General features: G+C 40.4%; 1 protein-coding gene across 2 annotated transcripts in view; it reads left to right on the top strand.

Annotated features, from left to right (window-relative positions):
* The window catches only part of TMEM236 (transmembrane protein 236), a 57,181-nt gene that overhangs the window by 27,373 nt on the left and 14,862 nt on the right, over window positions 1-14,946 (top strand). For both annotated transcript variants that reach the window (XM_086714830.1, XM_025930806.2), the window contains exons 2-3: window positions 6,306-6,378; window positions 10,243-10,384. In XM_086714830.1, the coding sequence (XP_086570956.1) occupies window positions 6,306-6,378; window positions 10,243-10,384 (215 nt within the window). The remainder of the gene's footprint in view (window positions 1-6,305; window positions 6,379-10,242; window positions 10,385-14,946) is intronic.

The following is a 14,946-nucleotide window of genomic DNA, read 5'->3' as shown; positions in this document are numbered from 1 at the left end:
TCATCTTGTGCTTAGGCAACTTCCTGAGCCTGTAAGTGCCATAAAGCCAGACTGTGCCTTACGTGTCTTTCTGTCCTTACAACTGAGTGTAGTTCACACATTTAACAAGGGCTTGGATGAGTGGGTGAATGGATGAATGCAGAACTTGGCTTGTTGCATGAGCTCACTGGGGTTAGTGTTTTTTGTTGGGAAGTTAATGGCAGATTGTGGGAAGCCTTGAAAGACAAGGAAGGAAGCCTTGACTTGAAGAGCTAGGCGATCGAGAATGTTTAGAAGTGTCTGAGCAGAGTGGTTTCCCAAGTTATTATCTGATGCATTCCGTTCCCTGTGCTTTCCCTGTGAGAAATCTCATGGTCAGAATTCTTGCTGCACAAACAGGAATCTTTAACTCACCGTGGCTTGAACTCAGGTCTTTCTTCGTGGGCCTACTCCTGGGGGAGACCTTCTTCCTGATGCTTTACTACAGACACGCACAGAGCTCTGTAGTGCCCTAACTCATCTTCCATCCGGACTTACACCATGTCTACAGGTCCTTCTCCTCAGCCGTGTTGTGCTCTCATTGAAGCCTTGCACTAACCTTAGCGTGAGTCCCCCTTCAAAGATGTGTCTGTGGCATTTCCAGCATAAATTTCATTGTATAGATTTCCTAGGATTGCTGTTGCAAACTACCACAAACGTGGGGGCTTAAATGATAGACATGTATTATCTCCCACTTGTGGACGTTAGAAATCTGAGACCACGGTGTTGGTTGGTTCCTTCGAGGGCTGTTGGGAGAATCCGTCCCAGGCCTCTCTCCCAGCTTCTGGTCGTTCGCTGGCACTCTTTAGCATTCTTTAGCTCATAGACGCATCACCCTGATGTCTAACTTCCATCATCGCATCGTGTTCCTCCCTGTATCTCCTCACATAGTCTTTCCTCTGTGCGTATCTGTCTCCCAATTTTCCCTTTTCATAAGGACACCAGTCCTGTTGCATTAGGGCCCACCCTAATTGTTAACTTATTGCCTCTGGAAACACTATTTCCAAATACAGTCCCATTCTGAGGTACTAGGAGGTTGGGACTTCAACATGTCTCTTTTAGGGGAACGTAATTCAACCTGTGACAGTCTGCCCTCTGGCCCTCCCCCAAATTCATGTTCTTCCCACATGCAGAATAGATTCACTGAAACCTAGCGGGGCAAATGTCACTAAATTGTAAGGCTTGACAATAATCCTCTCTGGCTGGATGTTCTGCCCTCAGGATGGGAGAGCCTTTCCTTCCCTGGCCTCTGGGTCTAAGGAGGGAGCCTCTGGGCCTGCAGTGGAGCCTCTCAGGCCCCTAGAGCCATCTCAGAGGATAATACATATTCACAGCCAAGTAGCTCCACCAGCCCATTTCCTTCCTGTTGCATCCCAGAAGTCTAGCAGCCTTCCTTCCTTTTGTCCCATCTCTGTCCCCCGTTAGTCCAAGCTGGCAGTGCCAATATTTCTGCTGAGATAGGTGATTGGGTTCACAAGGCACACCCTTAGTATCCTCTCTAGAACACACCCTTTCATTTTCTACAATATGGATAGACTGAGAAATATCCACATCTTCAAGTTCTGGTTCCTTTTTGCTTAACGATTCCTTCTTCAATTTATCTCTCTCTCTCCTCTTATATTTTACTAAGTTCTGGTCCCTTTTTGCTTAACAATTCCTTCGTCAATTTATTCCTCTCCTCTTGTATTTTGCTATCATCAGCAGTGCCTTCAGTGTTTTGCTTAGAAATCTCAGCTAAATATCTGAGTTCGTCGACTGTGGGTTCTATTTTCTACCCAGCAGAACACAGTTCAGCCAAGGTTCTGCCACTTTCTTTTTTTAAAAAAATTTTTTTTAATGTTTATTTATTTTTGAGACAGAGAGAGACAGAGCATGAACGGGGGAAGGTCAGAGAGAGAGGGAGACACAGAATGTGAAACAGGCTCCAGGCTCTGAGCTGTCAGCACAGAGCCCAACGCGGGGCTCAAACTCACGGACCGCGAGATCATGACCTGAGCCGAAGCCGGCCGCTCAACCGACTGAGCCACCCAGGCGCCCCTCTGCCACTTTCTAGAAAGGATCACCTTTCCTCCAGTTGCCAACAACATGGTCCTCCTTTCTGCCTAAGACTTCACCAGAAACACCTTGAACATTCACGTTTGTAGCATTTCTGTTTGGGACAATGTGCGTATTCTCTAAGATTGTTAGAGGCTTTTCTACATCTCTCCTCTTTTTCTCTCCTAGCTTTCACCAGAATCTCCTGTAATGCCCATATTTTTCTAACAGTCTCTTCTAGGCCGTCCAGCCTGTTTCTATCATGTGTCTTCAGACTCTTCCAGATTACCCATTACCCTGTTCCAAAGCCACTTCCACATTTTTAGGTATTTGTTACCAGTAGTACCCCCTACCTGTAGAGCAAACTCTGTATTAGTTTTGTAGCATAGCCATAAAAAAGTACTGGGTGACAAATGTGTTGTGTCCCTGTTCTGGAGGCTAGTCGTCTTGAGATCAAAGTGTCCGTTGGTTCCTTCTGAGGGCTGGTGGTTCACCGGCACTCTGGCATTCCTTGGCTTACAGATGCGTCACCCTGATTGATCTCTGCCTTCATCGTCACATGGTGTCTTCCTGCGTTTCTTCACATAATCCTCCCTCTGTACATTCTCCAAATTTTCCCTTTTAATAAGGACACCAGTCGTGTTGGATTAGGGCCCACCTTAATGACCTCATTTTAACTTACTAGCTCTGGAAAGACCATATTTCCAGATAAGGTTACACTGTAAGGTACCAGGAGTTGAAACTTGAACATAATCTTTGGGGAGGAACATAATTTAACCCACAACACTTATTAATAAATTATAATAAATCTATGTTAGCAGTAAGTCAAGATGTTAAAATACAGATTATCATTATTTCTAGATACATAAGATGCAGAACTTGGATTAGAAACAGGTTGCATCTTCATTTTCCCTGTAGCCTCTAACTGAAAACTAGCATTTCTTTCCATTTTGCATGTTGGTAACAAAGCACACTACAAGTACCAGAACCTAATAACTTCATTAAGTAGATCTTTTCATATCATATATGTTAGATCTTTTCATACCACATTACAATTGTTGCAGATACTTCTTAATATGGCTAATGATCTTCACTACCTTGACATTATGAATGATTTCAGTTTCCACTAGCTCTTGAGCGTTCCAAAGAAAATAAGGAGACAACGTGTTCATAGATGAGCACGTATATTCCTGTATAAAATTTTTAAAAGAATTTGGAATACTGTATTTCAACATAATTGCTCTGTTTTTGTTTAAAAAGAAATCTGTTTTGAAAAAGGTCCGTAGGATTTACCAGATTCTCAGAAGTTTCACTGCACAAAAAAAGGCTCAAAAACATGGTTTTAGCTAGTGGAGATAATGTAGTGAAACCATTCAGATAAATTTCCTGCCTCCACGGAACTTACTTTGAAGATCAGCAAAGAGGAATGTGTGAAACGATAAACAAGAAATAATCAGCAGAACTTCAGGTAGTCATAAGGCCGCAGATATATATAATTTGGAATGACAACAGGGCTCCAACATGGAAGATCCAGGAATGGGGGGCATCTGGCAGAAGGTATAGACAGTGTACAACTTGAAGATGAGGCAAGCTTGATGTGATCATGACACAACCAGAAAGCCAGTATGGCTGGAGTTAAGTGGGTTTCCAGGGAGAGGAAAGTCATTCTAAGTGAGAAAGAGACTAGGAGAAAGAAGAGAAACCACATCATGTAGAACATGTAGGCTCGGGTAATAGGTTTCAAATTTGTTCCAGTTACATTGCTTACCCACTGGAGATTTTTAAAAAATATGTAAGATGCACAGATGTGTGTATTTTGTGTGAAATACATGTAGCACAATTTACCAACTTAACCTTTTAAGTGTACGTATCAGTGGCATTAAACTCATTCACACTGTTGTGCCATCACCACCATCCATCCACAGAACCTTTTCGTCTTCATTCTTGTCTCCACTCAACACTAACTCCTCATTCACCCCACCCCTTACTGTTGGAGATTTTTGAGCAGGGCAGTGATAAGATGTGTTTTACATTTTAAAAATATAACAGTTGGCTCTATGGAGAAAACGTTGCTAGGCAAGAATAGAAATTTTAACAGGAAACTGGATAGGAAGTTCTTGGAGATGAGACATGATGGCAAATGAGCTATGATGTTAGCGAAGGATGGATGTGACACGTACTTTCAGTAATTCTACTTGCAGTAAACCAGAGAGCATTTGATGATTGGAACAGGGATGTGGGGTCTTTGTTCAGGCATGTTAAATCTGGGTTGCCCATTAGACACCCAAGTGGAGGTGCCAGAGTTGGGCATACAAGCCCAGAGCTCAGAAAAAAAAATGTCTATGTCTATGTCTATATCTATGTCTATGTATATATATGGAAGTCCTGGGTAAGTGGTTGATATTTAGAGCCATGGGAGGGGCGCCTGGGTGGCTCAGTCAGTTAAGTGTCTGATTTCGGCTCAGGTCATGATCTCACAGTTCATAAGTTCAAGCCCTGTGTTGGGCTCTGTGCTGACAGCTGAGAGCCTGAAGCCTGCTTTGCATTGTGTGTCACTTTCTCTCTTTCTGCCCCTTCCCCACTCTTTCTCTCTCTCTCTCTCTCTCTCTCTCTCTCTCTCTCTCTCAAATGAAAATAAACATTAAAATAAAATTAAAGCCATGGGATTGCTTGAGACAATTAGGCATAAAGAGGAGGTGCAGGAGTAATCCCTGGGGCACTCTCACCTTTTAGAGCACAAGCTGAGAAGAAGAGGGCTCCATGAAGGCTCCAGCCAGAGCCAGGTGCTGCAGGAACCTGGATCTGGGCTCAGAAAAGGAGGCAAAGCTACCTCTCAAAAACCCCATTGTACCTCTGGTTTTAGCAGGTCGTACTGAGTCTGGCCAGAAGACGGGTCTATCCTGCCGTCTAACTTATGTCTATACCTAGAACATCTAAGACCAGGATGGGATTGACAGAAGCATGGCAGGACCAAGGAGAAATCGTTAGTTATTTGAAAGAGTTCAGCACTTTTTGTACTTCGAAACACATTATCATATAAGTGTAATTAGTAAAATGTGTATTTAAGGAACGGAAATGTAAATATTTCATCATAGAAAAGCTTTGAGCATCTTTTGTCTTCCTATCAATTAATAATGCTAAGTGAGCATTTTAATTCTTTCTGTCATAAGATAGAGTATTATATATGTATTATATCTCAATAACTCTTTGATTAATTGTTCATGAAGGTTTTAAGAAATGGTCCAAAAACCACTGTGAAAAAAACCAATGGTCCAAAAACCAGTGTGAAAAATCATGTGATATATATGTATATATACATATATATCACATGATTTTTTTTTTAGTTCAAGTAAGAAATATCCACATGTTTTCATTTGAAATCATTCTTGGTGGGGTGCCTAGGTGGCTCAGTCGGTTAAGCGTCCAAATTCAGCTCAGGTCATGATCTCGCAGTTTGTGAGTTTGAGCTCCACGTCAGGCTCTGTGCTGACAGCTCAGAGCCTGGAGCCTGCTGCAGATTCTGTGTCTCCCTCTCTCTCTGCCCCTCTCCCGCTCACACTCTGTCTTTCTCTCTCTCTCTCTCAAAAGTAAATAAACATTAAATTTTTTTTTTAAATGAAGGCATTCTTGGTACAGCATCTCTAAATGTCTTCTTTAAAAAAAAATCAATGTTATGATAGGGTATAATATAACTTAAGAAAGGCATGCTCTTGGGGTGCCTGGGTGGCTCAGTCGGTTCAGCATCCAACTCTTGATATCGGCTCAGGTCCTGATCTTGCAGTCATCGGATAGAGCCCAGTGTTGGATGTGGCACTGAGCCTGGAGCCTACTTGGGATTCCCTCTCTGCCCCTCCTCCCCTCAAAGTAAATAAACAAACATGGAGAAAAAAAAAGTCACATTCTTTTTTTCAGTTGGTCACCAGAGCTGAAACTTTTTGGCAGGATTCCAGTTATGGAATTATGGAAATGTTGAATGTCATTTGTCTGGCACAGTGATGCTCTTGGAAGTCCATGGCTGGCTAGTTATTTTTTTCTGGAACAAAGGTGGTGAACCTTTGTTCTAGAAAATATTCTGGGTTTTGCATGTGTTCCCCTTTGCCATACTGAAACATTTGGGAAATGGAAATGGGGAAGTAGTAGCTTCTTAGAAAAATGAGAGATGAATGGAACAGGAACTGCTAAATTAGCAAAATGTAACCGGAACTGTTGATCTTGTACATTATTGCTTTTGCTTATTTTTTGTCCTTTGCTAGGAGACCTGTTATGATGATGTGTGTTATACTCACCACACTTCCCAGCTTCAGCTTTTCTATCGCAGGGACTGAGGTATGGATTTTTTCTTCATTCTGCAAGATTTTGAGATTTAAAAATTTCCTCTATTACCGGAATATTATAGAACGGTGTGCCCGAAATTTTTCCTAAAGTTTATTCTATCCAGTCTTCTTCCAAGCTGCAGTATGAATATTTAAAGTACTAAGATCACTTTTCCCCCTCTGTGATTGTGAAAGAAGGTCTAGCAACCAATTAAAAAGATATCTTCTGTGTGTGTGTGTGAAAGAAAGGAACGTTATTCTAAGATCATAAAAAAGCAAGGAATTTAAAAGTAGATTCACATTGCCGCTTTTCACCTGTTTTTTGAGTGTCCTCAGTTCTAAACAATATCCAGAGGGAATACCCCTCACGTTCTAAGACCTTTAATAATATATCCATTGCCTAAGGATTTGCACATGATATTTATTTGAAAATAAGCTTGACTTCATGTTTTGACTAAATGCAGCTTCAAAAGGATTCTGATAGACAGACATCTACAGGACAGTAATATTAGAGGCAGAACTTGCAGGCTGTGAGAATTTTATTATCTGACAAGTTCAAAGAAGAATGCCCTATTAACCTTATTAATTTGCACAATGCTCTGAAAGATGTAATTTTCACATCTCCAAAGTGAAAAAATTAAAGTACTTTATATTTTATCTATATGTCAAGTAAGTAGTTATTAAGTGCATATCACATGCCAGGCACTGTGCTGGGTAATGAGATACAACACTCTGGAAATGTGAGAGTTTCTGGCCTTGAGTAATTGCTTATTGATAGTAGAGAGAAAAACAGTCAGCTATTAGAATAGCTATGATAGGTGTCATGAGGGGAGGGAGTCCTGGGTAGTGTATGACGTCATGAGAAATACATGATTGTTAGAATGTGTCCTAGATGCTACATTTGGACAGTCTGTGACTGTATAGAATAACCTTGGAAGGCTCTATAGATGTGCTTTGCATCACACAGCAATGTGTGAATATTTTAATCTAGATTTATCATTTTCTCCTCCCTCCTCCCAAAAGACTCTGTAAAGCACTTAGGAGGTTCCCAAGACCTCTAAAAATTCAGTGTACAACCTTCCCCCCACCTAGCATACAACCTTTTAAGGAAACCTATTATCCTAAAATGATGATACATTTGTAGTATGATTGCCCTTTTTGATTCTTTTCTCTTACGTCCTTACCCACTATTGCTTTTTTCCTTCTTTTGTTTAATTTTTTACTCAAGTGTGACACACAAATCAGAAAGTGCATAAAACATACAATGTACAATATTAATGTAATACCACAAAGCAATCCCCTGTGTAAACACTACTCAGGGTCAAAAAATAAAGCTTTGCTAGTTCCCTAAAAGCCACCCCTATGTTTTTTGCAATGATTTCTATCTTAACTTCTTTTTTTTTTTTTTTTAATTTTTTTTTTCAATGTTTTATTTATTTTTGGGACAGAGAGAGACAGAGCATGAACGGGGGAGGGGCAGAGAGAGAGGGAGACACAGAATCGGAAACAGGCTCCAGGCTCTGAGCCATCAGCCCAGAGCCCGACGCGGGGCTCGAACTCACGGACCGCGAGATCGTGACCTGGCTGAAGTCGGACGCTTAACCGACTGCACCACCCAGGCGCCCCATTAACTTCTAATTCCATAGATTGGTTTGTCTTTTTTGAATTTTTTATAGTTGGAGATAAAATTACATACCTATCTCTCTCTCTATCTATATCTGTCATTTATCTCTCTTCTATCTACCTAATATGTGTCTGGCTTCTTTTTTTCACAAGTGTGGGTCATTCAGGCTTTTGTGTACAATGGTATTCCATCGTTTTCATTCTGTGGAGTGAATTCATTCGTTTCATTTTATGAATATGTTACAATTTATTTATCACTTCCGCCTCTGATGTCCACTTCAGTTGTTTCCGGTTTTGGCTATTATAAATAATGCTGCTGTGAACATCTTTGAGTATGTCTCTTGATGCACATATGCAGGAATTTCAGTTAATGTGCAGGAGTATAACTGATGGGACATAGAGAGTCAAAGGTTCAACTGTAGCAGAAAATGCCAGTTTCCCAAAGAGATTCTACTAATTTAGACTTAACACTAGCAGAGAATGAGCGTACCCGTTGCTGCATAGTCTAGCTACCGTACATTCTAAGTCTTTTAGCCATTCTGTTGGGCATATATTCTTGAATCTCATTATAGTTTTAAATTGTCATTCCCCAATATAATGAAATTGAGGGGCACCTGGGTGGCTCAGTTGGTTAAGCTCTTCATCTCGGCTTAGGTCGTGTGAGATCAAGCCCCGCGAAGAGCTCTGCGCTGACAGCATGAAGCTTACTTGGGATTCTCTCTCTATGCCCGCTCCCCCCGCCCTATAAATAAATAAATAAACATCTAAAAAATTAATGAAATTGAGCACTTTTTTCATCTTGCCATTTTTTCCCTATCGTGTTACTTATCTTTTTAAAATCAATTCAGAAGTTTTTAATATATTCAGATCTCAAGCCCTTTGTGATTTTATATATTGCAAATATAGTCACACTTTGTGACTTAATATTTTAATGGTATTTTGGGTGAAGAGTTCTTAATTTAAATTAGTCCAATTTACCAGTGTTTTTTTTTCCATGGATAGTAATTTTGGCAACTTGAAGAGATTTTGTCATAGTGCGAATCTGACCCTCAAAGTCCTGAAGCTATTCCCCTATATTATACTTTGAAGCCTATATGTTTTACCATTTTCTTTTCTTTTTCTTTTTTTTAATTTTAAAAATGTTTATTTTAGAGAGAGAGCAAGAGCACAAGCGGGGAAGGGGCAGAGAGAGAAGGGGACAGAAGGTCTGAAGCAGGCTCTGCGTTGATAGCAGAGAGCCCGACGTGGGGCTTGAACCCATGAACCATGAGATCATGACCTGAGCTGAAGTTGGACACTTAACCAACTGAGCCACTGAGGTGCCCCTGCCATTCTCTTTTAGATTCACAATCCATCTGAAGCTAATTTTTGTATATGTTGTGCAGTAAGGAGTCAGTTTTTTACCTCCAAATAGCATCCAATGCATTGAGCACTATTTATTAAAAAGTCTGTCTTCCCGCATTTCTCTGCCCTGCTGCTTCTGTTATAAATCACTCTGTATATATACATGGTCTATTTCAAGCCTTCTGTTTTGGCAGTATCATTTTTTTTTTTTTAGTCTCATTTTCCCTTTATTGCATATGGAGATTTTCCCCATATACAATTATATAGTCTATGAATAATGATATATATTTATTTTCTTCCCAATACTTGCAGTGTTTATTTCTTTCTCTAGCTTCATTACACTGGCTAGGACTTCTAGTACAGCGTTGCATAGAATTGATCATGGTGGCACTTTCGTCATCTTCCAGATCTCAGAGGAAAAACTCTTAACATATCACCACTAATATGATGCTTGCCATAAGTTTTTGTGTAGATACCATAATCAGATGAAGGAAGTCTCCCAAAACCTGGCTGGGTTTACCTGGGCTCTCTCTTCTTGGAGGACCCTGAACTCCAATATCTATCCCCCTAATTCTTTGACGTAGGGACTCTCAGAGGCTCTGCTTAGCAGTAGGGTTGGAAGAAATTGCCCATCTCACCATTACCAGGAGCCTGCTGTTATATTTTGGTGCGTATTTACCAAGCTCTCTCTTGAACTGAAAGCTCTTCCATTGATAAGAATCTTTATTACATCTTTACAAATCCTTCAACAGCTAATGGGATTGATTACCTGAAAAGCTGGAAATCAAGCTTCTAGTCTTTTAGTAAATGTCTTTGTAATTAATTTAATGTTGCTTCCAGACTACTAAAAGAATTTTAAACAAAGACAGCACAAAAGAAGTAATGCTTCTAAATGGTTTTCTGAAAACAGGTTCAAAAGAATATTAATGGTTCTGCGGATACCTTACCTGATACCTTACCTGATCTGCCAGTTTCTCTGGTTCTGACTTCCTTGATTGTGGTGGATATTATTGAAAAACTCAGGATATATTCTCTTAGAAGGTGGCAAAATTGTAAGTATTCTTTTAAATGTAATATTTTTAAAAGTTTGACATACTGTTTACCTTTCTGTCGCCCAGTTATCTGTTGACATGTTTAATGATACCTTTTCTGACCTCTAACATTACAGTTAGAAGATTAGAAATGAAGATATCTAAATATAATTATTTTAAAAACTACTTTGATAGCTAAATAGTTATTCTTATTTGTATTTTGGTAGTACTGATAAATTAATAAACTTAGCAAATATTTAATAAGAAAAACCTTAATGTTTACTCTAGCAAGAAAATAATCTAAGTAAATTATTATAGATTTAGATTTTTAGAAACCTTCTTAAAACCTTTCAGTTTAGATGAATAAATATAGTTTTGGATATCTTTGATAGAAATTAATGTGACTACTGAAGTTATGTCCTAGAGAATTATGTGTCTTTAATTGTAGATTGTCAAAAAGCTAAAGATCACACTACCAAAACCAAGATATACCACATTCCTCCAAAGGGATCAGTCAAAACTAAATATAGGTTGGTCTTTAAAAAAAAACAAAAAACGATACTTTGTTAATTGAATATTTTGTTCAGTTGGTCTTAAATTTCTTCAACTTTCACTTAATTTCATGTGATAGTATCTGTGCTTAATTTATAATATGTGTATGCTATCGCTATTGGATGACCAAGATTTTATACGTGAAATGGGTAGGTTTTGTCGAATCACTTCCTGGTGGGGTGGATGGGTTAAAGCGAGTGAGTCACAGGGGAATTCTGGAGAGTAATAGAGATGATTCCTACCTCCAGGAAGGAAAAGACCAGAGAATCACTTATGGGTCATGAGCCACCACCCTTCCGGTCACTCTTACTCCTCAAATTGAAAAATAAAGCTGAGTTGGAGGCCACCAGGAAATCTGAGATTCTGAGCTTCATATTTTGCACTTTGTCCTTAGGTGGGAGACGATGGTTGTTATGTTTAACATAACACAGGTGACAAGGTAGCTAAAGTGGCAGGCAGCTAGTGGCCATCTAATGAGGAAAAGGTACCCTCAAGTTACATCTGCCCTCCAGAGTCCAGTGTATTTATTTCAAACTGAGGAGATTTGGGAATTGCCACTTTCTTTGCTACTTCTCTAGATTCCTTCTCAATGCAAACCTATCTTGAAAATGGATTGTTTTTAAAAATTCTTCCGTGTTAATAACCTTCCATGTTAATGTGAACATTCTGTATAAGTTCTTAGTGAACATTCTCTCTCTTTTTTTTTTTAACGTTTATTTATTTTTGAGACAGAGAGAGACAGAGCATGAACGGGGGAGGGTCAGAGAGAGAGAGGGAGACACAGAATCTGAAACGGGCTCCAGGTTCTGAGCTGTCAGCACAGAGCCCGACGCGGGGCTTGAACTCACGAACCGCGAGATCGTGACCTGAGCCGAAGTCAGACACTTAACCGACTGAGCCACCCAGGCGCCCCATGAACATTCTCTTTTTAAAAAAATGTACATGTAAGGGCACCTGGGATCAGTGGGTTGAGAGTCCGACTCTTGGTTTGGCTCAGGTAATGATCCCAGGGTGGTGGGATCGAGCACTGCATTGGGCTCCATGCTGAGCGTGAAGCCCACTTGGGATTCTCTCTCTCTCTCTCTCTCTCTCTCTCTCTCTCTCTCTCTCTCTCTCTCTCTCTCCCCCCTCTGCTTTTCTCCCCTGTTCTCGCTCTATCTCTGAAATAAAAAATTAAAATTAAAAATGTACGTTACATTTTTTGGAACAAGTTATATTTTAAGTGATGAGTTTGGTTGTTAAAGGAGAATTTTCTCTGTATCCAGAAATGACAATGACACTGAGCATTGAAACAAGAAAACCCCAAAGAAGTCAGTCTCGGAGATAAGACCCGAGAACATTTTATACAATTGCTTTTTCTTATTTGAAGAGCCTCCTTCTTGAGCTCTTCACTGCCCAAACTTGAGCGGGCTAATGTCTGGTTGAATAGCTCTACCCTTTAATAACGTCCCACTTTAAAAAACTAGCATTCACTCAAAACACCTTTGCAAATATTAATTATACATGCATTTAATTTTTGTACAAGCTTTGGAACTCAAATAGTCCCCTTTAGTCATTTTAAACATGCATACTAACAAAATGGATTATGTGAGCTTTGAATTTAGGGAGTGTTATCATTTATCCTCTGGAACTTAATACATAAAGTCATAAACATGTGAACTGTAATACATAAGTCTGAACATAAACCAGTAGGCTAAAAATATGCTGTTGTTGCATGTGGTACTTTAGAATCCAAGAGGTTGGGTAGGGGTGGGTGGTGAACGAGCTTTAAAAACATTTGGCTCCCTTTAGAAAAGGTTGGGAAAGGTAATATATTGTGCTCGGTCCAGAGAGTTTGAAAGGCATACCCATCGGTCAACTTGTAACAGCCATGATCCTATAGTAGAGGAAACTAAGGTAATCTGCAGTGCTTGGATTTGTGGACCCCCTTGTGCCATCCCATCCGCCTTAATTCCAAGCTACAGAAGCTTGATCTTTGTGTAGCTTTTCCTTTACTAAAATTTTAAATACAAGTTATTCTATATTTAAAAAAAAGGTGCTCATGCTTAAAGCAGTCTTAACGGGATCAAGGAGGCCTTTCCACTAACTTTCTGTTACCAGTTGAAATATCTCAGTATCAAGTGATGATCATGTCAGAACATGTCCATGCATTATTTCACATAGCCTGCGCCTCACACGGGAATATTTTCTGGTACCTAGATCTCTGAGGCATGGCAGTCTCGCAGATGTCATACCTAATAATGGCAAGTCCCAGTCTTGGGAGCAAATAGTAAGAATACAGTGTATCGCCTGAATGTCCCCAGCTCATATTAGTATGTGGGTATTTCTATTTGAATTTTGTTAGCTCAGTCCCAACCAGTGAATGACTGGGCCCCCATCTTTCTTCCTCTTCCATATTGTTCCCTCTCCCAGAACTGAGGTGAGTCTCCTGTGGTCTCATTTATTGGTCCAGACTGCTGAATATTCCATCGCTCCTGCTTTTTTTCCATTCATCATCGTTACACACAAACAACTTGGCCTGCTGTTTTCCCACCACTCTTGCCTGACTCTGTGTTCTAAACACTTTTCGTCCTGCTATGACTTGCCTCCCAGGAAATATCCTAGTTTCTCCTTACATCAGTCTTAATCTATATTGTCTGAACCCCAAATCATGGTCACTATTAGGTTCCCTTTGCCCCCACCCAGATGCCTTAACCTCCATAAAAACCCACGAATGCAAACGGACACACAAACAAGTCAATGGTTGGATGCAAAGTTTCAGTTCTACCTGTAGGGACTCACTTGAACAGCCTAAGCCTGCCTCAAGCACCATGTTATAAGTGGTAGAATAGAGTATCATAGTTAAAGTACTATGGGGCTACACGTGAAGAAATATTTCATTTTATCTAAGGTGTCGGAGGTCAGAAAAATACTAAAGGGACTATCTGGGATTTGTAGGAGTTTAGGCAGATATGGTGAAGAAGGCTTTCTACACAGAAGGAAGATTGGGCCTTAAGAAACTCAGGACTGCATGTAATAAATGGGCAAAAATAACCAGTTGGATTTCACAGTCTGAATGGAAAAATCTATTGTTGAGGTGAAAGCTGCCTTCTTAAAACCAGCCACTGTTTGTTTCTCAAGTAGTAAACTTCGGAAACCTACAGAGCGGATTTGTAGGGGTCCGTGGGCAGAAAGGGGAAGCTTAACCAGAGTCACTGGTGCTCCAATTCCTACCTGAACCACATCGGCACAGCATTGGTTTGTGTCAGATTTCGTTTGGGAAAAAAAAAAAAAAAAAATGGTTCTTCTGCTAAATGTCTGAAAACCATTAATCTTGGACCTCATTTAGATGCATAAGCTGTAGCTTTCGGTACAGGGCAGTACGGTAACTCAGGTGGCCAATTCCCTACTTCTCCAGCCCATGGCTCCCTGAGAATCATGATGCTGCCCTACCCAGAGACCAAGTGCACCCTCATCCAAGGTCTTGTGACGGCTGCTGTTTTGGGGATATGATACAATGCTACACAACACACTAACATACACCACATTACAGCAATGCAGATAGAGCAAACCCAACCTGGTGGGGCACACACAGGTTTTGAGGCCTAATACGTATGAAAAACCAGATCCATTTTTTAATATTCCAGTTTGAAATTGTTTTATTTCTAACGTTTTCTGTTTCCCCCAAATACATATTTATTTTAAAAGATCGTCCAATACTCATAAGCAAAAAAAGAAGAAAATGGAAATCCACCAGGATTCTATAAACTACAGATTGATAGCTGATACCATCATCAGGGGCATGCTTGACTCAAGGAAATCTATTTTGTATCTTTTTTTCTTAAAAATATGTGGTGGTATTGGGGCGCCTGGGTGGCGCAGTCGGTTAAGCGTCCGACTTCAGCCAGGTCACGATCTCGCGGTCCGTGAGTTCGAGCCCCGCGTCGGGCTCTGGGCTGATGGCTCGGAGCCTGGAGCCTGTTTCCGAATCTGTGTCTCCCTCTCTCTCTGCCCCTACCCCATTCATGCTCTGTCTCTCTGTCCCAAAAATA

This window comes from Puma concolor, chromosome B4 (assembly GCF_028749965.1).
Source record: "Puma concolor isolate L17-30 chromosome B4, mPumCon1.1.hap2, whole genome shotgun sequence".
In the NCBI taxonomy this organism is placed as follows: Eukaryota; Metazoa; Chordata; class Mammalia; order Carnivora; family Felidae; genus Puma; species Puma concolor.
This window is presented reverse-complemented; position numbering and strand designations above follow the sequence as displayed.